This window comes from Colias philodice, chromosome 19 (assembly GCF_061535455.1).
Source record: "Colias philodice isolate Cphi_HAF_F1 chromosome 19, ilColPhil1 Martin Lab GWU primary, whole genome shotgun sequence".
In the NCBI taxonomy this organism is placed as follows: Eukaryota; Metazoa; Arthropoda; class Insecta; order Lepidoptera; family Pieridae; genus Colias; species Colias philodice.
This window is the reverse complement of record NC_143104.1, coordinates 6,066,825-6,093,719: the sequence shown is the minus strand read 5'-3', so window position 1 is coordinate 6,093,719 and position 26,895 is coordinate 6,066,825. Positions and strand designations below refer to the sequence as shown.

General features: G+C 31.6%; 1 protein-coding gene and 1 non-coding gene across 3 annotated transcripts; one reads left to right on the top strand and one right to left on the bottom strand.

Moving 5' to 3' along the window:
- Nucleotides 1-430: 430 nt before the first annotated feature.
- LOC149479992 (alpha-tocopherol transfer protein-like) lies at nucleotides 431-21,651 on the top strand. Of its 2 annotated transcripts, XM_089707293.1 has the most exons (8): nucleotides 431-745; nucleotides 5,990-6,147; nucleotides 12,214-12,315; nucleotides 18,581-18,740; nucleotides 19,123-19,372; nucleotides 19,729-19,839; nucleotides 20,699-20,835; nucleotides 21,353-21,651. In XM_089707293.1, exons 3-8 carry the CDS (start codon nucleotides 12,222-12,224, stop codon nucleotides 21,465-21,467), a joined length of 867 nt encoding a protein of 288 aa, XP_089563419.1. In that variant the 5' UTR covers nucleotides 431-745; nucleotides 5,990-6,147; nucleotides 12,214-12,221; the 3' UTR covers nucleotides 21,468-21,651. The 2 variants fall into 2 exon arrangements, with proteins under 2 accessions (XP_089563419.1, XP_089563418.1); XM_089707292.1 differs by lacking the exons at nucleotides 431-745; nucleotides 5,990-6,147 and adding an exon at nucleotides 7,179-7,291.
- A 4,622-nt stretch (nucleotides 21,652-26,273) lies between these two features.
- Nucleotides 26,274-26,349, bottom strand: TRNAG-UCC (transfer RNA glycine (anticodon UCC)). The gene has a single exon. It is a non-coding gene; the product is annotated as a tRNA-Gly (tRNA).
- Between the last annotated feature and the right edge of the window lie 546 nt (nucleotides 26,350-26,895).

Here is a 26,895-nt window from a genome sequence, read left to right as displayed (position 1 = left end):
GCATACAATTTTTTTATTTTACACAAATAAAATTCATTGTAAAATTTAAACAAGTAATTATTATTATGTTCGTATTTATAAGAATAATTTCGCTTACTTTCAAAATCCTTCTTTTAATGTTTGCATTTATTTCTGTAGAAACATCATCATTCGTAAAATTACATTTTTGGTAATGGTATTACTGGTTACGGATTCGTTCAAGATATCACGTTCAAACACTTTACAATTTTTATTGATTTATTGTAATGTTAATAATTTACTACTCTATATTTATTATTATTTATATTGCTAAATTGATAATTTTGCTTTAAAATAAAACACATATTTTACGATACTTATAACGGTTGTTTAGACTGTGTGTTTCTGATTTTGTGTGTACTACCCACTAAGGTTTGACATTTCACATTTAATTAATGTGTCAAATTAAAGATGTCAGTGAACCTAAACCTTAAAAATATACATTTTCAATTTTTACCCCTAGTTTTTCTCCAATTACCGAATAAATTTTGATAGCTATACTCGCCTTTACCACTCGGCTTATTTCTTATTGATAAGTGATATCTTTTATTCTTCTCTTCGATATTTTGGTTTGGTTTTCATCTAAAGTGCGCTTCATATGAACTGAGCGCGGCAAAATTAAAACATAATAAAATAATCTCAAAAATAATAGGAACCTATTGAGTAACTATTAATGTTTTACAGCAAGAAGCATAATCTGTAATGAGATTGCAAGTCCTAAGCGAAGGTAAGAGGCGTGATACTTTCTTTATTTTCTTTTCCTGCATAATTTCCTTTGTCTTTCAGTGGTACTTAATATAATATTCTACTTATACATATATGAACTAGGTACTTATATAAAAAAAAAACTACATAGGTAATATATATCCATTGGTAAATATTTATAATAATTCCTAATTAATTTCTCGACTATTTGTAATTGATGAAAATTTATTATTAGGTAGGTACTATGTTTATTTCATGTTCAATCATTTAAAATTTGTAATTATTTTGGTTGTACTAACATCAAGGTTCAGAGATTATCTTTGCATAAGTTATACCTACATAAGTAAAATATAATGAAAATGCAATCATAGGTGATATATTTTTTTATTATTAACATGTTTAGTTATTAATAGACATCGGATTATATGCATTTGCATATTTGCATATGCAAATGCATAAAACTCTCTAATTACGGCGTTAGTGCATATTTTAGCCTTTTTCCCCAATCGTGCATATTTCGTTAAGTAGCGGGAGTTTTGATTGGTCGACAAACCTTTATTAGCCAATCAGAACGCTCAGCGAGTAAACAAACCCTATTTTGGCATGGTAAAATGGCAAAAAATTACAAAATGGGCTCCATTATAAGTAAATTTTGAGCCATTCAAAATAGGGCTAGATTACCCTTTTGAGGCTAAAAACTTAAAACACGGGTTGAATTCCAAAAAAAGGCTAGATTTAGCCCGGAAAGGTCTAAGGTTTCAACACTGCGCTCGCGGGTGACAAACGTCACAAATTTGTGCTCGAAAATTTGGTAAAAATGCTTAATTCTATATTGGCACTAAAACTATATAGTCCGGGATACATCGCCCATTTTTGCAAGTGATTACTATCAAGCTAATTTTTCGTGAGTAGCTTTATTTTGATGAGATGCCCAATAATTTCATGTATGAAACTCTCGATTGTGGTAGCTACCAGAGGAAACAAGGATAAAATATTTTGATTTGATGGTTCTCAAATATTAATTACTAATTGAATGTTTTTTTTTGTACAATCTCAAGATAATTATCTAAATTATTCGAAAAAATATTTGTCCTACAAAATCTATGGTTTGATCAAAGAGTCCCCCTTTCCAATGTGTATCGATAACGAAGTTATCATAAATGATTAGTAACCAGCTGATTTTTTTATTTTCACTTATTTAATACTTAAATAATTCAACAGACATATTGTCCTACAAATTGCGTAATAAATATTTGAGAACCGTCAAATCAAAAAAATTTATCCTTGATACTTCTGTAAGCTACCACAATCGAGAGTTTCGTTCATGAAATTATTGAGCATCTCATCAAAATAAAGCTACTCACGAAAAATTAGCTTGATAGTAATCACTTGCAAAAATGGGCGATGTATCCCGGACTAATACTTAATTTCAATAAAATTTCACTGTTTTTGCACAATCTTTGATTTAAATATATAAAAATAATAAAGGTTTTTTGATTTTGTATTGTGCATATTTTAGGCATATCAGTCGTTTTTAGTGCATATTTCGGCCTTTTTTAGTGCATATTTGCATGCATATTTTGGCATTTTGTTAGTGCATATAATCCGATGTCTAGTTATTAATAATCATTTCATCTTATAAGTTACGTAAAAGTAATTAGTTATATATTAGCGAAAACTTAAATTGTGTCATTGTCGTCACTTCCATTAATTCCTGGCTTGTTAAATTTTTAATTGTTTAAATCATTATATGTAATTACTAGTATGAACCTATAAAACGAATTGCATATTTTCCAAATTACAGCAAAATATCTCGAACGTCCTATGTAATATAAAACAGAGCATACGATTTATTTTAATAATTTCAGTACTTACAGTAATAAACCTCAGGGCTCGGAGTAAATCCCTCGGATCCCCAAGCGATAGCCGCGCGCGCGTAATTGGGATTTGCGTTAGTGGAAATGCAACTTTGCTATTATAGTTTTCGAAAGTCATATTTTACGAATTTTTTAAATCCAAATACAGTATTTTTCGAGTCTTGTTGGGTTAAAATGTCTTTTTACTTCCCCTTTTGATGATGTGCGGCGGTCAGCAAGTAAAATCGCATAACTCCGAATTCGCATAAAAAACGGGGTAGTGTCGGTGAACTAACTACTAAACTAAGTACTGTACAAATCTATTGCGATATTTTTTAACTAGGCACGATTTTGGCCCACTTAAAAAAAAATATGTTGATCAGCTGAATGCCATAAGAAAAGTAATTGCACCTACATGGTTACACGTCTGGCAGGAGTCAGGACTGTAATTAAATTCACTGTTTATGGAAGTAAATATTTATTAATATAATCGGAAGTACTCTGGTCACAATTCTGCACTTCATCCTGTACTGTTTTTTCTGCGTAGTATTCCACCGTGATAAAACGTCACAAATAATATAGGGGAGATGGGCCCAAAGGGGGCACCTTACGGGAAAATTAAAAAAAATGAAGTTTGAAAAGAAGTTAATCCATTTATTTTTTAGCCAAAAGTTCCATTAATAAATACTTTTGAATGCTAAGTAGTTAAATTTGTCAAAAGTTAAAGTATATAATAATTATTAACAGATTACTAAAAGCCTACGATTGCCCGCTTTGCCCGAAGGGGAGGCCTAAAGCGGGCTTTCGTTTGGGGCAAAACGGGCAGTAGTTGGGTAAAGCGGGCATGCCTGGATTTAAACAGTAGATTTCAAAATATACAGCCACAAATAATATAAACAATAATAAATAGAGTAAAAGACACAAAAATATTTTATAAGTTATGTATTTCAAACAGTCATACAATTATTTTTAAATGAATATATGAAGCAAAGGAACTTCTTAGGAGCTTTAAACTTTTAGGTACAATATTTCCAGATATATCTGAAATAATATTTAAAAAAATAACGCCCTGTTTACAGTCTATCATTATTTAGTCTCTAATAAGCGATACAATTATTTCATATATATTTTTTTTTATAAATCCTAAAATAATGTAATAGGCAGGTATACAAGTTCCAAAAATTCTTGTTTAGACAGCCCGTAAAATAAAGAGTCCATGTGGAATACGTATTCCAAAAGCTCCATTTCTTGTTCCGTAGAAAAGACAGTAGGTAAGTAGTAAACCTACCAAGCTTTACATTAGACGAACCCAATTTAAGATGTCTGCAATGTCGTTCTTGGAATCCCATATTTAGTTGTTACTTTTTTGACAGGTTTTCCTAACTCTTGCACTTCTCGTTTTGTTTGCTGCATAGTTGAGCGTTGCCATGAGGCTTGTGAAGTTTTACGCTTATATTTACGACGGTCATAAGCGGTCATCTGAAAGGAAAAAGCAAATTAACAAAAGAATGTAACATTTTAGCGGACGGGGCAAAGCGGGCGCGTGCCCGCTTTACCCTACCCGCTTTGCCTTTTTCGACATTTGAAAGGTTCAGACGAAATTCTACCTCAAAATTTTTAGACACGTGGATTTTTATGGAACCAATATATGGCCAGATAGCCACTTAATAACTAACAAATTTTCGTTAAAGGATTGTAAACACCAAAATAAAAAGAACACATATTACATACCTTGCAATATTTTTCAAAAATCGTCGAAAAACATTTATTTGTTTCAGCTTGTGAATGCGTGCTCGCAGGCGAATCCAACGACTGCCGCGAGGTGGGAGGGGTGTGGGGATCGTGCTCACGAGTCGCGCGCGCGCCATTATTTAAAATTCCGATACTATACTGAGTGCCCTCTTTAGGCTCTGTGCCCACTTTAGGCCCCTTTCCCCTACCTATGTGAATACACCCTTTGTTCCGTAGACAGAGAAACTTTGTTCCGCCTTACCCAGGTTATGAGAAAATATATCCAATCGCCCATGCTAATAGTAAATATCGATTCGGTAAAGATGTACCATTCATTGGTAGAAAAACAAACATAAAAGTATACAAAAAGCATAACGCAAAACATAAATCGGAACGATTTGATCGTGATGCACAGGAATTGAAATCACAATAGTTTTTTTTAATTAATTCTTAACAAACAAACATGAAATCATTTCTTTCCTAAGTATATTAATATATAAAATAAGTTAGAGCAGGCTCCAAGGAGATGTTCGTTTGCATAAATAGCGGACCTAAATCTGACTTCTGATATATATTGTATAGATCCCAGACATCCTATAGACAGATGTTGCCAACCAGTTTTGTGGTCCCCTTCCCCGCACCCCGGTAATTAAATATGGCAAACAAAGAAAAAAATAAACATTTCCAAAACATGCCGCGTGGGGTATCAAATGAAAGAGCTTATTGAGTAGATCACGAATATATAGCATACTATAACATTTCTTACACTTTCTCTAAGATTTTTTAGAAAATTTACGAAAATGGTCCATTTTTGAGTTAACTTTAAACCACTATAGATTGAAAACACATGAATATATTTTTTAAATTATTATTTTAAATAATTAACAATAGTCCATTGTTTACGATTCAATAGTTCGTACAGTGAAATAGTTGCATGGGGGAGTGGGGGGAGCATTCAAAGATGGCGAGTATATTTTCAAGTTTATACTATACTAGATTTCCGCCCGCGGCTTCGCCCGCGTTTTCAAAGGAAAACCCGCATAGTTCCCGTTCCCGTGGGATTTCCGGGATAAAACCTATCCTATGTGTTAATCCAAGTTACCCTCTATATGTGTGCTAAATTTCATTGTAATCGGTTCAGTAGTTTTTACGTGAAAGAGTAACAAACATCCATACATCCATACATCCATACATCCATACATCCATACATCCTTACAAACTTTCGCCTTTATAATAGTATTAAGATTAAGATTAAGATTAAGATATTAAGATTAAGATATTCATGAGTTTTCAATCTATAGTGGTTTAAAGTTAACTCAAAAATGGACCATTTTCGTAAATTTTCTAAAAAAATCTTAGAGAAAGTGTAAGAAATGTTATAGTATGCTATATATTCGTGATCTACTCAATAAGCTCTTTCATTTGATACCCCACGCGGCATGTTTTGGAAATGTTTATTTTTTTCTTTGTATGCCATATTTAATTACCGGGGTGCGGGAAGGGGACCACAAAACTGGTTGGCAACATCTGTCTATAGGATGTCTGGGATCTATACAATATATATCAGAAGTCAGATTTAGGTCCGCTATTTATGCAAACGAACATCTCCTTGGAGCCCGCTCTAAGTAAAGATAAAGTAACTAGGTATTACTGATGAATTGTTTTCTGTCAAATTTCAGGCGTATAAGGGTATAACTACTGCGATCGTCGCTCGATCGCTCGAAAAGCAATAAGCTTAGTGATAAGTGATAACTGATAACCCGTAGACCAAGTTGCAAGGATCCGCAGTGGTGTAGCTACATGCAAGGAATAAACCATACCTGTTCAGATTGTCATGGTTTGTATCTAACTATACTAATATTATAAAGCTGAAGAGTTTGTTTGTTTGATGCGCGCTCATTAGGAACTACTGGTCCGATTTGAAAATTTATTTCGGTGTTAGATAGCCTATTTATCGAGGAAGGCTATATATCATTACGCTAAGACCAACAGGAGCGGAGCTACGCGGGTGAAACCGCGAAGCGCAGCTAGTTGTTAATATAGTATATTAACTTAGTATATAATTAACACTCCAGCCATCTCAGCTCAGGTATATAAAAAAATATAGTAAATATTTATACGGTCACTCAAGTATAATGTAGGTTTTTACTTTCTACTAATTGCGTAAGAAATAAATTTGAATTTGAAACAGTTTTAAATATATTTTAAGAAAGCTGTTGTAGATAGTACTTAGTTCATCCCTTTCAATCATGTGGTCATATAGCGTATCAAAGCTTCCCATTTACCATATTACCTAAATATAATTTTTGTTTTGGTTGAGGATATTATCGCTCATCAGAAAATCAGTAGAAAATAATTAATAACGATTAGTAGGTAGTCAGTACCTATAGCCTTCCGTAAAACAATACTACTACAATTCAATAAATTCCTGGCTACTTTAGCGACTAGATACGTCGGTTCGGTCGGAATCGGTTCACATTTCTCAAAAAAAATATTTTTGTCACCACTAGAAGTTACTATCGCTCAAAAAATAAAATAAAAATAAATAGCCACAAAATATTTAATCGCTATTAATAATTAGCACCTGTATCCTAATAGTTTTATTAATTGCGCCCGCGGCCGCGTCGCGACCACGATAACGCTGTAGCGTTTCCACTTGCGTACAAACATTCGCACAATGTACGAATGTTTGCGAACTTGTAGGCTAAATAAATTTTCAAATGTCCGTGCGAATGTGAGTGACCGGCACTACGGCATAGTATCACATAGTATTGATAAATTGATCCAAGACACAAGAGCAAGAGTGTATACTTGTATAGATCTGCGCCCGCGCAGGCGACACTTTGAGTTGTTACGTCAACGCCACCAACTAGCAAGGTCCAATCCACCAGTTATCGTGAATACGCGCTGGCCTTCAAACGTGTGTGATAGATATATTTTATTTAAGTGTTCAGTTTTGATCAAAGGACTTCGATTGTTAAGTGAGTTGTTTTCATCTGTTAATTTAAACTTTAAACGGGAAATGAATTGAATTATGTATTAAGCTATGTATCTAAGACTATAGACCGCTACATATTTTTTATAAATCAGATAAGTAATTTTAGAGTAAAAAATGTGGGATGTTGGATCTTATTAGAATAATGCTATTATACGAGAAACGTAGGAAGTACCTAGGTATTGTTAGATATCTGTAATGTAACAACTAACAACCATTATAAATAAATTTAACCAAGTATTGAAAAAGAGGAAGTCATCAAGTAATGCAGTCGTTTATGATAATAAAGGGTTTATGATGACATTTTTTGGTAATTTTTCCTCGTGTCGTTTAATAATGTTTTGCAACAGGAAATATATATTTTAACGTATCCAATAAACAACTGCGTCTTAATCTTAGAAACGATATAAAACATGTACTTGGTGAATATTTTTCTCTTATTATTGTGAGTTGCAATTAATAATTGTACACTTATAGTCTAAGGTTAAATACATGGTAGATACCTATTATGAATGTATAATATAAAAACAAGTTATACATGCCTCTATTAAAAGTACTACATAGTTAAAAAATCTATTTATCATAATAAATAATAATATAATATGTACCTATAATGATAGCGACGTTGTTATTAATTACTAGTTGATTAAAAAAGAAATCTGGTTGTATATTACCCACTTATAACTGCAACAACAATTATTGTATTAAAATAGCAAAATAAAAAGAAATGTGAGAAACTTCCAACATAGGTTTATTCCCACGCAAAACTCTACAATTTGAAATCTTTATTGATTTTTTTTTGCTTTTCTGAATCAAATGCTTTAAATATTGTTTTATTTTTTTATTTTAAAGATACAGAGACTAAATTAATGCACTTACTGGAAACATAAAATGAATGTAATGTAGTATTGTTGTGTAGATAGGTACATATGTTGTATTTTTTCATTGTAATTGATGCAGTGGTCATAAAACCAGTCTTCCAAACCGGATTAAGCGGTTCAAATTTTTTGAGTACGTAAATTTGGGACCAAGGCACTTATGGGTCATACTATGCTTAACTGACGTTTAAAAAAGACGGAGGTTCTTTTTAGAGTATTTTTTCTCTAGATTTTTTAACAGTTAGTTAGATCTTTTCAAGTACCTAAGTACCTATTTTATTAACACTATTTTCCACGTTTAAACCAAAACAATACGACGAACTTTTTTGCACGCCTCATAAGCGAAGCGTTGAGGTGGGTACTACTGTCACTTCGCGCAAAACATCTGATTTTTCAAACTTAAAATGTCTTTATGTATCATACATTGCACTTGTAAGATAATACATACACACACATATTAAGAAAAAACACTATTCTTAACGTTCATGATATTTTTGATGTCATTTTTGTTATTTAAACTAGTTAAAAAACAGTTTAAAAAAGTTCTGTCTTGGACGTCCGTGTGTCTGTATGTGCGGATCCTTTTTCTTGTTAACACGATAGCGACCGAAATACTTTACTAATCGAGTCTTTTTTTTTCTCTTACGCTTGAGTATGCTCAGGAATAGAACCCTTTCATTTTTCAGGGTCTGATTCGATGTGGTTTAATTGTTATTAAATAAACAAAAATAATAATTAGTAAATATTTATTAAAAAAAAATTATGAGGCGTGCACTTTTGGATTTTCCAAATTATTTTACGATACGATGAATTAACCAGCCATCATTATGATAAAAATATTATGATATTTTAGACATCAGTAATTTAATCTAACTAGGTAGGTACAATATCTATAATCGGTGCACGCGTACTTACAAAAAATGTAAAAATATACGAAATATACCTATTGTAATACTGTGCAAATGTACTTAACTATCGTTATTTTAATCACGTGTTATAGTTATCTCTTCTCTTTTGTTTAGTTATAAGTACATCATTAATTAATTATATTGTCTTTATAATTAAAAGGATTCGTCTAATGTGTTGCTAATCGTAAAATTCGAGAAGGGCTCGATAAATTCGGCAATTTTTTGCGTGTTTGTTAAAAAAATAGCCGACTTTATATATAGCCGTTTTCGAAGGACCAAGGAAGGTTCTAATGTGGAAAACGCACGAAAATGGGGCAACGGGGTGGAACAACGTCTGCTGGGGCAGCTAGTTAGGTACCTAGATATAAATATGAAGTTAAAATTTTAAACCTTGGTTACATTTTGTGCTATATTTAGTATTTACCCAGATCTTCGCACATCGTGAGAATCCTATGTGTACTAAAAGATAAGATTAGTGACCTACAAGTACTTTCGAGTTGTATTTTTATGACATAACTGTCGGATAATAATAATTATACAATCTGAAAATTTCCACTACCACAGTAGGTATTTTAATAACACATGTTTCAATTGATTAAAATAACAACGACATAAAAATGTATACTTTAGATAGGAATTATGGGGATTGATGATGTGTCTTGATAATGATACGTCAAAGCCTAATTAGATGCAAAGACAATAATTAGGGATATCTACACCATTAGCTATAACCATTGTCAAATACCTAGTAGACAATTTACCAATTGAGATGTATTATTTACTGCATTACCAGAGATTACTAAATAGTTAAATTACTTAAATATTTTATACAGAAAACATAGGTACCTGCATTGTTTTAATTGAATTAGGTACATAATATAGTCACACACTAGACCGCTAGATAATATTTAAACAACCTAACTAGTCCCGAATTGTATTAGCTCAGTTTTTTTTTGTAAATAAGTAAAATAAATGGCTTTGTCACTTTATAATAATAAAAAATAATAATAATTATTATTTTTAATGCTTCTACTTATGTAGTGAAAAACGTATGTCGAATATTGCATGAGTAGAGGTGTCTGGTAAACCCTTAGATCATTAAGTAAACCAATTTGTACCAACATTATATAATCATAATCAAATACTGCAATATTTTAAGATAAATTATAAAAATAAGATTTTATTATGTAGGTACCTCAGTCATTAGATAAGATTGCATTGTTAGCGATTTATAGGTTGCTAATCGTTTGTGATAAGAATAACAAATGACTATCGGAGATACAATAAGCTGCATGATGTAATTAATATCAATAAGTAATTAGTAAAGATAGAATTGTACCTATGAACTTATATGGGTATCCGCTGGATAATATGTATTACATATTATAATGTCGGTGTTTTTATTAAAATATCTGCAAAAAAAATAGTAGAAAAAAAAATAGTAGAAAAATAAAATAAATAATGTCACTGTTTAAACCTATTATTTATCATAATAATTGAATGTATAATGTATAATGAAATATGTATACCAATCGCGAAACATTATGTGACCACGGTGATGATTTGGCAGAGATAACGCTTTGTTATACGGTCTATTTTCTTAGATAAAATGAATTGTAAAGGTCAAGTTAAAAAAAATTGTGTAAAATTTTGTTTTTTAATTTGGATTGATATTTTAAAATCCGAAAACTATCTTTTGGGAATTCCCATCATCATCATCGCTGGATGATAATAACAACTAGGTTAAATATTTTGAGCAATAAAATATCAAAATAATTAGTTGTCATATTCTAATGAACAAACTCGTAAAAACACGCTTGTACCTACTTATATATTTTTAAAGCTTTGAAAACTTCACGTTCGCATAAAAATGAAGATACTTCTAATATTATAAATGGCAAAGTTTGTGAAATTGTGAGGATGGATGTGTTTGTAACTCGTTCTGCGTTCACTTGATTTTGCTCGCGGATTCGTTCGCGGGCGAAACCACTGATGAGTGATGACTGAGTGCAGCTTGTACTCATACATCTATATACATACTATAATATTAGGTATATAGCTCAAGAGTTTGAAGAAGACTACTGGTCCGATTTGAAAAATTATTTATATTTGGATTGATATTTTAAAATCGTATTCCTATACATAGTGCCTGCACTTTGTATAGGAAACTATCTTTTGGGAATTCCCATCATCATCATCGCTGGATGATAATAACAACTAGGTTGAATATTTTGAGCAATAAAATATCAAAATAATTAGTTCAAAGTTTAAACAAACGTAGGTACCTATTCAATACTATTGGTAATAATTATTACTAGCTGTGCCTCGCGGTTTTACCCGCATTGCTCCGCTCCTGTTAGTTTTAGTGTGATGATTTATATAGCCCTATAGCCTTCTTCGATAAATGGGCTATTTAACGCTGAAATAATTTTTAAAATCGGATCAGTAGTTCCTGAGATTAGCGCGTTCAAACAAACTCTTCAGCTTTATAATATTAGTATAGATAACATGGTGCATGGGTAGGTATTACGAAAAACTATCGTTGCACAAACTATTGATATGAATAGATATAATTTTACGTAAATTCACCATCTTAAACTTGACAAACGCTGCAATCAACGTGCGCTATCTATAATGCAATTTATACTTAGTAAAAATAATGTGCAATCATGTATTATTGGGTATTAAATCGTGAAAGATTTGTTTCCTTATGGCTTCCTATTAATGAACAATAGCCACATACTACACGTTCATATTCTTCATATTATTTCAATGCTCATTTCCATTTGTGTATTTATATTAACCTCCACGTATAATTATATAAATTAAAAGACAACTTAAGTATATACAATTAACAGTAACAAACATTAGTGAGCTATTTCATTTTTCAAAATTTTACATAATATTAAATTCCATATCTAACTATGTTGAATTTAAGTACCTAAATGCAAACAAAAAACATAATAAATCGGACAATCCAAATTCTAATCCGTATTTTCTTGTTAGTCACTTTCAATAAGAAATAGAAACACTTAGACATTATTTTATTCACTTATAATTGTATTTCAAGCAATAGGAAGGGCTTACTGATTAGTGATAACAAAAATGTTTTTTTTTTTCAGAATAAAAAATGTCGGAGAACAAAGCACTGGAAGATTCGTCGAAGTACATCGATGAGATGAGAAGCTGGTTGAACCAGCAGCCGCACCTACCGAAAAATATAGGTAATAATTAATATACTAGGTACTTATGTTTAACATTAAGGAAAATTATTTTCAAACATTCCTCGCAAAGCCCATAAAATCAATAAATTAGCACCTCTTATGAATAGTACAACATTTTTTACAATAAAGTCATATTCTAATAAACAAACTCGTAAAAACACGCTTGTATATATTTTTAAAGCCTTGAAAACTTCCCGTTCGCATAAAAATGAAAATACTTTTAAAATTATAAATGGCAAAGTTTGTGAGGATCGGATGGATGTGTTTGTAACTCGTTCTGCGTTCACTTGATTTTGCGCGGATTCGTTCGCGGGCGAAACCACTGCTGACTGAGTGCAGCTTGTACTTATATATAGACCGGGAGATACTGACACAAAATTTCGAGTCATTTGTAACAGGATGGCGGTTCTACAGGGTTCTTAGTACGCAATGACAAAAAGAAAAATGATGGTGTGAACGCTGGTACCGGCGGCTTAGTCGCGTGGGCGTTAGTCGAACTCATCGGAAAATAGCGAAAGTCAAACGATTTGTAACAGTATGGCACTTATTTTTCCTGTAAGTTTGAGGATCAACGAATATAAATACAAAATTTCAAAGATCTAGGTGTTGGAAATCTTCACTTATATAAATTAATAATAAATTTATTTTTCAAGTATGACAGCACTTTTTCCCCCTACTAGAAGTATGGCAAATATAATAATGGTCACATTTTATCAAATACTCTCCAAAAAGCCAAATGCAATACTGGTACAAAAAGATAGGCGAAATAAAAAAATTTTGCAGATTTTCGGCGGTATGGCGACCATTTGGAATCGTCCGAAAAGTATGGCATGGCGATTTTCGTAAATGGCTGCACGACGATGGTTACCTGTGCAAAAGTTAGCTTGGTACAAATGGTTGAATAATTGTTTTTTTTAAATCAACACATTCGCGTCGGTATGGCGGGCTGTAAGTCATACCGGAAAAGTATGGCATGACACTACCGCCTACTTCTTTTTTATGGGCTATCGGTAAATTCTAAAATTTTTGTGTTACAAATCGTTTGACTTTCGCTATTTTTCCGACGAGTTCGACTAACGCCCACGCGACTAACCCACCGGTACCAGCGTTCACACCATCATTTTTCTTTTTGTCATTGCGTACTAAGACCCCTGTAGAACCGCCATCCTGTTACAAATGACTCGAAATTTTGTGTCAGTATCTCCCGGTCTAATATCTATACTCTATAGTACTAAATACTAACGGCCTTACTAATAAAAAGTTAAAAACTGGACAAATTTCTACCATTTTCTACCATAGCTGTGTCCTGCTCTTGCTCACATGAAACGTCAATCATAAAAACAAGACAGGTTATTGCAATAACTAATCCATTGCATAGCGAATGGGAAACATTTTATTAGTAAGACCGTAATATTATAAAGCTCAAGAGTTTGTTTGTTTGAACGCGCTAATTTCAGGAACTGCTAATTTCTGGTCCGATTTGAAAAATTATTTCGGTGTTAGATGTGTTGTTAGGTGTCATCGAGGAAGGTAGATAGGCTATGTATCATCACGCTAAGACCAACAGGAGCAGAGCCACGCGGGTGAAACCGCGGAGCTTAGCTAGTAATATATAATAATATATGCGCTTCCTGTATTAAACAATGTCACAATATCAATTAAGTATCTAGATAATAGACCTAGAAGCTACATATCATACAGGCATAGCATACAGGTGTAAATGGTAAGCGTCCCAATAATGGCTTCTTAGGTACGTATTTTTCATGCACAATGCACATCTTTGAACTTTCTGATGTTTTAGGTTTGTTTATAAATGTATTTATATACTTTAGTATGCTTGCGATAAATCAAATAAATAAGTGTTAATAACACCAAAAGTAGCATTATTCAGTTTAATTTTTTAATACTTAATGCAGCGCAAAAGAGTATAATCCTGCATTATTGTTTATCAAATAATTGTCACTCCTATATTAAATCCGTAATTGAGTAGATGTGCAAATTGTTTATATTTTGTATGGCAATATAATATAAAAAAATAATTTGGAAAATCCAAAAGTGCACGCCTCATAATTTTTTTTAATAAATATTTATTAATTATTATTTTTGTTTATTTAATAACAATTAAACCACATCGAATCAGACCCTGAAAAATGAAAGGGTTCTATTCCTGAGCATACTCAAGCGTAAGAGAAAAAAAAAGACTCGATTAGTAAAGTATTTCGGTCGCTATCGTGTTAACAAGAAAAAGGATCCGCACATACAGACACACGGACGTCCAAGACAGAACTTTTTTAAACTGTTTTTTAACTAGTTTAAATAACAAAAATGACATCAAAAATATCATGAACGTTAAAAATAGTGTTTTTTCTTAATATGTGTGTGTATGTATTATCTTACAAGTGCAATGTATGATACATAAAGACATTTTAAGTTTGAAAAATCAGATGTTTTGCGCGAAGTGACAGTAGTACCCACCTCAACGCTTCGCTTATGAGGCGTGCAAAATGTGCCATAAAAGTATATTTCTTATGATCAGCAGCTGTCCTCTAAAAAATAATATAAATATGTACAAAGATAGATAGAATCATTAATCTTCGATAATATAATTTGTATTGATTTAAATTTTGCTTAAAACATTTTTTATTTATTTATTTAAATAATATACATGAAACATTGGTATAATAAGCAATATAAAAATATATAAATAGCTCCAAATATTATGCAGTAGAAGGATGTGAAAAATTATTTATTTAAAAACATGCTCTATTCGCGTATAGTAGAACATTATTTTTTCATCGACCCAAAATTTATACAATACAAAATCTTATCTTAGTTACTATCTTACTAATATTATAAATGCAAAAGTTTGTGAGGATATTATGTTTGTGTGTTGGTTTCTATTTCACGCAAATTCTACTGAACCGATTACATACAATGAAATTTAGCACACATATAGAGGGTAACTTGGATCACATAGGATAGGTTTTATCCCGAAAATACCACGGGAATGGGAACTAGGTATGCGGGTTTTCCTTTGAAAACGCGAGCGAAGCCGCGGGCGGAAATCTAGTACATATAATATAACGGAGCAACTTATAAAATATATCATTATAATTATTTCACAGACAAATAACTTTCGAATTATTTATAGATCCGAGTATATCATAATCTTACCATAGAATTTACATACGACTACGGTTTTCACGGTAAAAAGCACACGGGTACGGTTAGAATATGATAATTTTCATAATTTAGTTTTAAGTGAAGTTCCTCAAATATATTAAAATTTGTTCGTTACGAAATTACAAAACCGTTTTAGTTAGAAAATACATACTAAGACTAAAATAATACTTAATAGAATATGTTAAATTGAATAGCATAATAGCTAGGAAGTTGTTGATTTCGACCATGAAAGAAGTCAAGGCTATCAACATTTTATAATACACAGCCGACCTGCCCTTGCGATTCTAAAAAAGTTGCCATCATACTAATACAAAACCCAGAATTATATTTTTTTACTTGCTGTGCCCCGCGGTTTTACCCGTGTGCCACTGCTCCGCTACTGTTGGTCTAAACTCTAAAGCGTGATGATAATATTATGCATGTAGCCTATAGCTTTCCTCGATAAATGGGCTATCTTACACCAAAAGAAAGTTATCAAATCGGTCCAGTAGTTCCTGAGATTAGCGCGCAAACAAACAAACAAACTCGTCAGTATTGTAAAATTATAGTATAGATTTTTATTTTATTAGAAACTACAGCCCTAATTAATTAAATGATACGGGATAAGATAAAAAATGTCATTATTATTAATGGGGTCTTGATTTATAACTAATCTCTTTTAATAATTATAATCATCTATTTTCCAAAATGCTTTATCTGTTTATGTAATTGAACGATAAACAGAAATGCATCAATTACAAATATAAAATTTTCCAAAGTTCATTATTATTATTAATTAATGTAAAAGATAAGACCTGTGATAAGACTATGGTTTCATATTAATATATGTCTGTGGTTTCATATATAAAAATATATTGTACCCAAGTATTGTATTTGTATTTTGTCTAGAAAACCAGTCTTTTGTAAATTGTTCGAGTTGATCCCGCCGTCTTAGAAAAATATATAGCCAAACTACATTTCCACCCGCGTCTTTGCCAGCGTTTACAAAAAAAACACATAGTTACCGTTCCTGTGACATTTCCGGGATAAATGCCTAAGCCTTGTTCTGGGTCTTCAGCTACCTACATACCAACATTAATTGTGAAAGAATAACAAACATCCATCCATCCATCCATCCTCACAAACTTTCGCATTTATAATATCACTAGGATAAAATGGTAGTTTATAAACAGAGTTCATAAACGGAAGTTTACCACTGCTGTGAGGCGTTGTGCGCACTCTACCTTGAAACTCGGATGTTATTTGAAACCTTTATCGGTGTATTGCATATAATCTATCGTAGATTATGAATCCTATTAATATTATAACTAAGCATATATGAACGGTCATTTTGTTTATCATTATATTGTTTGTACGTTTGCATCTCTATCAGGTAAAAAGGGATTTGCATGTTCCTATTTTGATAACACTATAATCTATCCCTGTACCAAATCTCATACAGATCCGATAAGCTGTTTTTGCTTGTAAGACTAACAAACATCCATATATAGTCACAAACTATCGCGTTGATAATATAAGTAGCTTATATGTAGTAGGATACTAGTAAATTACACGTTATCCCATATTTAATTAGAGAGTTTTATTTTTTCTCTTGTTAGACACGTGATTCTAAAACCCATGTTATCTCTTTAACACATCATGTGTGATTCACAAGGTTGTCTGTAATGCAATAATAATTATTACAATTGCTCTAATTGCCGGCGATCTCTGAGTCTCGCGGATTATTCTCAGAGGTTTACTTTAAGATTAACAGCTCACCTTGTTTCTATTACATTGAGGTATATATTTATAAGGAGCCATATACAAATGTAATTTTGTAAAAAATAAAATTAAAACAGCTACTGATATCTGAAAGCATATTTAATAATTATATGTATGTGTAGAGTCTAATTTAAGATATCTATACTTCTATACTAATATTATAAAGCTGAAGAGTTTGTTTGTTTGTTTGTTTGTTTGTTTGAACGCACTAATCTCGGGAACTACTGGTCCGATTTGAAAAATTCTTTCAGTGTTAGATAGCCCATTTATCGACGAAGGTTATAGGCTATATTTCATCACGCTACGGGCAACAGGAGTGGAGCCACGGGGGTGAAACCGCGCGGAGCAGCTAGTTTCAAATATTAAAGAATCATGGCGTGAATTTGATAGTATGACGAATTTACGTTAATGAATAGGAAATATATGTCGGACTAATGAGATATAAAGTAATATTATCAGCAAGTCCTTGACCGTTAGTCTAGTATTTTTTACAAATTTAACGCGTTTCCTCATTGATTCTAATTCATTACGAAGGTTAATCGGTTCATAATTTTGGTATTAAAGAATATCTTATAGTCAAACACAATTAATAACGCGTAAAATAAAGCTATAATAGAGTCCTATTCTCATAGAGGATCCATTATAGATTTTATTCAAGATGAATTTAGATACATCCAACTTACTTATTCATCATTTATTCTTAAATTGTTTGTATTGTAAGTTTCCCTTCTTGTCGCGCTTCATGATTTTCCGATTACCTTGGCCTCTGCTACTACAGCTACCTCCAAAAACTTGCCTTGAAAAATTAACGATCTCTCTTCGGAGTCCGTGGTCTGTGGACAATCAAATCAACCATTTCCATCCAACATCCCTTACCTTTAAATAATATATCATTATGTATAAATATTACATATTTTGTATTAAGTAGTAGGTATTTATGTAGTTTAAATCCTTTTCATGAAATGGAAATTACTTTGAAGTCGGAAAGAGAATTTAGAGGGTGTATTTTTTATATTCAACTCGCGGTCCGCCCCGGCTTCGCCAGTGGTACATGTTTACGTTTTCTCTACATACGAACCATCCTCGTACTTCAAGGAATATAATAAAAAAAGAATTATCGAAATCGGTTCAGCCGTTCTCGAGTTATGCGCTTACCAACACATTTTGCGATTCATTTTTATATATAAAGATTTAATTAATCAAACATTATTGAGGGTAGAAAAAAATTATATTTTTAATTGTTTTTTTTTATGTATAAAATATATAAGTACCTATAATATACTTGCATGAAATGCTATAATGAAAAAATATACACTTACAGAGGACAAAATGCTACTACGTTTCGTGCACAGCTGTTACTACGATGTGGACAAAGCAAAAGCGGCGGTAGAATCGTTCCTGAACATTCGACTGAACTGCGCGGACTTACTGAACAATCGGGACCCTATGTCCGCGGAAATACAGAAAACTATGAGTATTGTGTAAGTTTTTTTTTGTTTTTAAACTTTAAGAAAAAAATAAAGGACCATTTTATGTATTTTGTAAGTCATAAGTTTATTTTTTGAAAAGTTAATTTATAAGGGCCATTTTTTGTCTTTTTTAATTCCTTGATGCGTAGACTAATAAAATATTACATTCAATTTATTAATAAACTACTTACCTCTCGTGGTAGATAAATCAAAAGTGGCTTTGTATGAGGTTTTTCATTATCAACATGAAATCGTGTAACAATACGATACCCAAATATATATTTTATGCTTTTTACTGGTATTTAAACCAGTACTTATACCAGTAAAAAGCATAAAATATATTTTTATTAACAAAAAACTAAAAAAAAAATCGTAAAAAATCCTACCATTACAGTAACCTAGCGCAGATCGAAGCAGCAAACAACCAATACATTTGGATGTGGCAATTAAACGACCCAGGCTTAGAGATCTACGACTACGTGAAGGACGCTCGGTATTTCTTCCTAGCTTCAGACGCATACTTTCTTCATAACTCCGAGTTCCCAGACGCAGATATAGTCATATTAGACGTAAAGGACCTCAGCTTGAAGTTTTTGACCAAATTCAATATTTCTGTAGCTAAGAAATTATCCAAATATCAAGAGGTGAGTGAACATGTTGCAATACTTTCCATTATTTTGTATGTTAAAAGTTTTTTCATTAGGTAATATTCAGTGGATCTTTGACATGTTATCCCCTTCTTAAAGTTAAACGTACTCAATTAATATTCTTGTAGTACACCGTACCTAATGAAATGAAATGCCTAGATTATTAGAATTTGATAAAAAGGAGATAGTCATATCAAGCAATTTTTTTCCAATTGTCCAAAATTGTACTTAGTAAAAATTATATCTGAAGCGTGCCCTTGTCTTTATACTTTGACTGATGTTCTTTCATTTCCATAGTTATATAATTTTTTGTGTAGTATTTTTTAATAAATTATAATTATTTGATATTTTAGGATGCAATGCCGATAAGACTTAAGCAAGTGCATTTAATAAATGCGCCCTCGACAATCGATAAAATATTTGGACTCCTTAAACCGTTTATGAAGAAAGAAATCACCGAATTGGTAAGAAATTTAATAGTCCTACTACTAAAGCGAAGACCTTTTTTATTTTTTTACATAATTCGAAATCTATACATATAATAAATCTGTAGAAGGGTCAATTCTGTATATTGAAAATATTGAAAAAATAAATAGCAGGGGGTGTTACTGGATCGATACCAAACCCAAATATGTGATTAAAAAAATTTTTGTCTGTATGTGAAGACATCACATGAAAACTACCGGTTCGATTTCGATGAAACTTGGTATAATTATACCTTATTATCCTGGGCGTAAAATAAAATACTTTTTATCCTGGAAAAATACGTAGAAAAAAAAATAATCTTGATTTTTCAGTTTTATCCATAGACGTTCTGTAGAACCGCGAACATACGTTGCGTATTATTATAGGCCTAGCCGTATTTGGGTCCAATAGATATTTATAAGATGTCATTGTCAGAGTTACTCAAAATGGAGTAACTCTGGACAGGGGACATTTTCGATTATAGTATAACTAGCTTACCGCCCGCGGCTTCGCCCGCTTTGTCTAAAACCTAATAAATTATATACTAAAACCTTCCTCTTGAATCACTCTATCTATTAAAAATATTTAAAGATTTAAGTATACAAAGGGACATAGGGACAGAGAAAGCGACTTTGTTTTATACTATGTAGTGACAATGAAAAATGCTCTTTGCTGTGCTCCGCTATATATGCGCTGACCCTCAGTTGAAGTGGCGTTAGGCTGCCGCAGAATCGATGGCCGTTAAGACAGAGAGGTTCTCGAATGGTGACCCGCGAATCCTTGGGAAAGGCCTATGTCCACTTTTGGACATCCTGAAAAGCCTGAAACGACGACCTAATATAATTTATTTATTTGTAGATACACTTCCACCCGCCGAATTCCCAAACGCTGTTCAACTTTATCGACAAGGCGGACTTGCCGGCGGACTATGGCGGCACTCGACCGTCAATGGCTGAACAGAATAAGGATATCGTCGCTATTATTATGAGTAAAAGGTATAATTGCAAAAATCTTAGAAGAATTGGAAAGTTTTTTTATGGGTATTTTGAAATTAAAACAATTATTTATTGCCTTGCATAATATTATGTATTCACAACATTTTGGAACTGAATAAGTTTTATAAGCATATGTAATTTTAAGAATTTATAAATATAGGTTTAGTGAAAAATGTCAAGTAAATAACAGTTTAAAAACCTGTTGTCTACAGCAGCGTTAAATAATATGATTTGGTCTTAGCAAATGTCGACGGAGTGAAGTTTGCCGAGTCGTATAATAAAGCAGGTTAAACTTTTTAATAATTTTAATCAGTTTTGTGAGCGACCGAAATTGGGGGTCCCGGTTATCGATGATTCATTTCAATGGCACGCGCAACCCTTATAACTGACGCGTGACGTCACGACACGAACGTTTTTGTCGACTATATGAACATAAAAATTGTTTTGTCATTGAAAATTAACTATATTTTCCCATATTTTAGAATCATTAATACTAAAAAAATGTTTATTTTTCTAGGAAAGAACTAATGGACGACACATTATGGAGAGCAATACCAACTGAGAAGAAAAATAAGTCAAGTAATAATAATATTGCACCTGTGCCTTCCTTTAGGTCTCTAGCTATTGACTAGATTTAAAAAATAGGTCTCCTGGCATAGATCTGTTTTGAGTTTAAATAATTACAATATTTGCCTTTAGAAATGCATAAAAAATTATGTAAAAATTATTTAGAGAAATAATTAGCATTTGGGACTAAGATAAACAGGGTTTTCAGGTAGTGATAAAACAAAAAAAAATGTGTGCGTGTACTAGTGTACACACGTAAGAACTTCTTTATGACCTTATTTTTCAAAAAATAATTTACTACTTATAAGCATCTTTACAGAAATACAAAATCGTCGAATCACGCGTGGTAGGGATAAGAAAAAGATGGCGCGTAATGGAAAAATGTCACGCGTAACGAAAAAATGTTACACAAAATTTTTTCCCAACCCCGATAAAGAAGTTTCACTTCAAAAATGAATTAGTATTGTTATTGTCAATGTTCTTTTACGTCTTAAATTATTACCTATGTTTGCTTCAAGACGAATGCCCACATAAATCGTGTTAGAACAATTTTTTTTATATTTTTTTTTCGAAAGGTACCATTTTGCATACAATAAACGCGTTATAATTATAAAATATATGTAATTTAAATTTAGTAGATGTTAAATACATTTTTTTAAAAGGCCGATATTAATGTGATATTGTTTATTAAATTATAGCGCCCGCCAAACTTCTTGGCCTCAAAGTAACGTGGTGGGGGAAGTTTTCGCATCAAGTTTTAGTACATTTTTATATGCGCAAGTTTCCCCCACCACGTTACTTTGAGGCCAAGGTGATAATCAGCTTTGTTCTGACCGCGACATACGTACAATACAACAATTATTATGACGATTTCTATGTGCATTACATAGATCCTGTAAAATTTAGGAGAGTTTAGATAGATAATAATTATAAGTAAATAATGTAAATTGCATTTAAATCCATTCTCAATACAAATAATGACATTTTTCCTGCATTTACCCTACTTTCATGGTTATGAATAAATCACAATTTGGATTATGTGGTAATATTATGTAAAAACTTTAAAAATTAAGAATTTATTGCTTTGCTTATAAAATATTATCGACTCTATAATACTTATAACTTCTTTGGTCAACTTTGTTCATTGATACTGTGATAAGCTTCATCACGGTATGAAAAGTTTTATGCTAAGTAGAGATGCTAAGTATTTTGCATTTACTTATTGTTCAACGAACAAGAGAAATATAATATAGTTTATTTGCTCATTTTTTTTAACGTTATTTTGGTATAGTTATCATACAAATTCTGAAATAGTAAGTGTCATGAAAGTTTTAGTACCTATGTAAACTACTTTGTGCTATATTATAGTTAAAAGTTTAGAGTAGGTACTCTAAACTTTTAACTTTCCGAATTTTACTTTTTACTCCACTTGAGTATTTGAAGTTTAAATTAATTTAAAAATCCTGAAGAATTCACTATGGTAAGGTGAGGGTGAAGGGATCGATTCCCTCCTGACTCCCAAGCGAACATTTATGTCTGATTTTATAATTTATGCCCGGTTTACACTATTCCAGTTCAGCGATTCAGTCCAGTATTGGATTGCTTACTGGAAAAATGTAAACCGGCACTGAAACGAACTGCATCCAGTAAACATTCCAGTCCAGTTAAATTCCAGAAAATTAGTAACTGGATTCGCTGTCTTAGACCCCGAATCCAGTAACTAATTTTTCCAGTAAGCAATCCAGTACTGGACTGGATCGCTGGATTGGAATAATGTAAACCGGGCATTAAACTATGCTATTCTTGACTGGATTCTTTCTTTTAGTACCTACATATTACATAATTGTTAAATTCAAACTACTATCTATATTACAATTAAATAAAGCACTTAAAGCACTTTCTATAGACCTGCAGTTGTCGTTTGACTATTCAGACATTAACAGTTATTTTAAAAAATATGGATATAGATATGGGTGGTATTAAAACTGTATTAAATACTTATTTTTAATATATATTTGTTGGTACTTGTTAGCGTCTTAACAATGTAAGTGTACTCACACAGAAAAAATATAATTAAAATGTTTGATAGACATTTGCATGATTAATTCATGATATTGTATGATATATAAATCGCGATAATGATTATTATCTCTTTCATAGTGTGAAATCTGTAATGTATTAAACTATTAACCATTTAATCAAAAAACTAAATGAAAATAAAATAAATTATTATTGTATTATAGTAAACACGATATAATGCTTTGGTGTGAGTAAATATAAAGGCTGTGTTAAACTGTGAATGTAATTGTAAAAAAAAAATATTTAAAAATATATTACAATTTAAATCTTTGTACTTGCCACTTGTAAAAGACCTAGATGAAATCTAGAAAATAGATATTAGGTACTATGCTATGTTAAGACTCAGGTTTATAATTTTATATTATATTTTTTGTAAATTATTGTTATTGTAATATAATAAATAGATTAGCGATATGTTTGTTGTTTTCCTTGAATTTCCTCAGTATTGTGCCATCTGTAATTATCTTAAACACAGAAATTAATTATTTTTCCTTACTTATTCGTCAAAATGTATATTTGCATATTTTGCAGTAGAGGATGCAAAAAAATAAATAACTCTTCATTAATGAAGCGGATACTACAGCAATTCGAATTAAATTTCAGCGTTTATTTTTCTTTCAATCAGAAGTTCATAGTAATATAATAAAGTTTATAATAGTTTTGTATAGTTAGTAGTAACTGAATATTGATTGCTCTGGCCGGCAGATGGCGGGCGCTAATACCTTTCGGGGAAAAAAGCATTATTTATAATTAAAGCAACACCCTAAGATAACACCCAATCCATTAGATGCGGAAATTTGGAAATTATAACTTACAATATTAACAAAAATTCTAAATACATAGTAGGAAATAGGAATGCGTTTAGCTAATTCACTACTCTGAATAAAGATGCGGCTATTACTTATATAAGTATATTTTTTCGCAAAATTTATACACATAATTATATTGAATGTATATGGGATTTATATTATACCTTTATGCATATTATATTGAGAATCGTAACTAGAAAAGAAGTTACAAAATCCACAAGTTAGTGATTCAAAGTTGTGACCTACCTTATAATGTTTGAACAGCTTTACACTACTTTCCACTTACCTGAAGTACCTACATGTGACACAACTGAGAACATTATGAGTGTGTCTGAAGAGTAAGATGTTATGTTTTGTATATATTTACTTACATAATTTGATGCCTTGGAATTATTTTCATCCTTGATTTTGAAACATTAAAATATACTTGACTCCTTTTACGCAAGGCAGAGTGCAGCTAGAGATCCAGATATGATTTTACTGATAAATTTTTATTCGTACGCATTTATCCCTTCCAAAAGATTCTTCTTACTTTATACAACCTATAGTATGTAAGTATGTACCTACTACTTAACCCACAGAACAGTAGTGACTTAACCACTAGGAATAAATTATAATAATAACTAGCTGCTCCGCGCGGTTTCACCCCCGTGGCTCCACTCCTGTTGGCCATAGCGTGATGATATATAGCCTATAACCTTCCTCGATAAATGGGCTATCTAATACCGAAAGAATTTTTCAAATCGGACCAGTAGTTCCCGTGATTAGCGCGTTCAAACAAACAAACAAATAAACTCTTCAGCTTTATAATATTAGTATAGATTTAAAGATTTTCATATCGGACATAATGAATGCTAAAAAGGGTTTATTGTATTAAAATGTGTTGATTTTTCCTGGTCACCTTGTTCCATTGAAAGGTTAATCAACTTTTACTTAATCATTTTAAAATTTTAATAACAATATCGTGTTTTTTTTACATCAAGGACATTAATCTTCTGTTAGTAGGTAGGTACTTAATACTTTACTTTTATATTGTTCCTTTCGAAGGGCGTTTGAGCGCATTAACTTGTTGTTTTAACAAGGATAGTATTATAATTAATATCTATGGCTATAATATCAATAGTTTTTATTACAGTTTTTGAAGTGAAACTTCTTTAATAGGCGCGTTGAGAGTATAATTTAAAATTCGCGTCATGGTAATACCACAGTATTACAATATAGGAAATAATATTGTAATACTGTGGTAATACCGTCACGTCATGGAGTAAGTCGACGATTTTGTATATCTTTGAAACTTGCCAAAGAAGTTTCACTTCTGACATGAGTGCTCGGCACACACGCTCTTTTTTTAAAGAAAACTTTATATCTAAAATTTAAGAGGTTACGAAGTAAAATTTTGTATTTTCATCCTGCTTTCTTCCTGCTTACCCGATAAATATAAAGCCTTTCATTTGAGTTATCAGCAGATTTCCATAAATTATTTGACGCTTGCAAACACGGGATTGAAAATGTGTGTTAGACACCTTTTTCTTCAATTCTCCTGTCAGTATAAAAAAATGTAAAAGAAGTGATTCAAATAAGATTTCAATTCGAGGCTAGCGACCAAGAAGGTACCTAAGATTCAGATATACATAATATCAACCTCAGAAATATTTATTGGTAGATTGCATTGTTTATGTGCAGGTAGCGTGAGAATAAAATTAAAGTAGGTACTTTATTGCAGGTCTATACATACCTAGTATTTTATGATTACAATTTACAAATCGCTCGATATAAGTTTTGAATACAATATTTTATACATTGAATTAATAAGTTACAAAGTTTAATGCAAGAAATATATTCTTTAAAATTGTTTTTGTGTAAGTACCTACTTAGTTACTATGTGTATTTGGGGTACTTTTAATTTAAATTATAATTATATTATTCTAGACAATAAAAACTAAATAAAAAATATCCCGATTGTGTAATTTGAACAAAAGTGTGTGCGTTGGCCGGGAATCGAACCCGGATCAACTGCTTGGAAGGCAACTATGCTGACCATTCATTACACCACCAACGCCTTGACAGTTATAATGAATTTATATAAAATGTAACACATTTTAGCCACGAAGGAAGTATTCTTTTCTGATTAAAAAGAACTTTAGGAGCTCGTTTAAAAAAACTAACTACTATGTTATATGAAAGTAATGGTATAATTTAAAATTCTATAGAATATTCGATTATATAGATCTGCCGTAACAACGTTTGCGCTCCCGTATATAATCGAAAATTCTAAGATAAGATAAGATAGCCTTTTATTCAGATCAAACTTAAGTCCAGTACATATATACATACAACGAAAATGAAACAATTGCAAAAACTAACAAACTACATATTCACTATTTTAATTATTTTAATATTTGGTGTTTCTTTATTATCTGAAGATCTGTTTGCCATTGATCGGCAAAGGCCTCCTCCAACCCCAATCTTCTCACTTCGCTCAGGCCAACAATGTCCCATTTGATTCGTTCTAGCGCGTACATTAATTCTGTGAGATTTTCATCATTTTTTCAAAGTGCATTGAGGGCTGCAATATATATATTTTTGTATCGAAATGTGGTTCTAA

What these genes read in the sequence shown, in the direction of transcription:
- LOC149479992 (XM_089707293.1), top strand. Translation starts at nt 12,222, where the DNA reads ATGTCGGAGAACAAAGCACTGGAAGATTCGTCGAAGTACATCGATGAG. An exon ending in GCACCTACCGAAAAATATAG is followed by an intron (nt 12,316 to 18,580) that starts GTAATAATTAAT and finishes ATACACTTACAG; the next exon opens with AGGACAAAATGCTACTACGT. An exon ending in AGAAAGAAATCACCGAATTG is followed by an intron (nt 19,840 to 20,698) that starts GTAAGAAATTTA and finishes ATTTATTTGTAG; the next exon opens with ATACACTTCCACCCGCCGAA.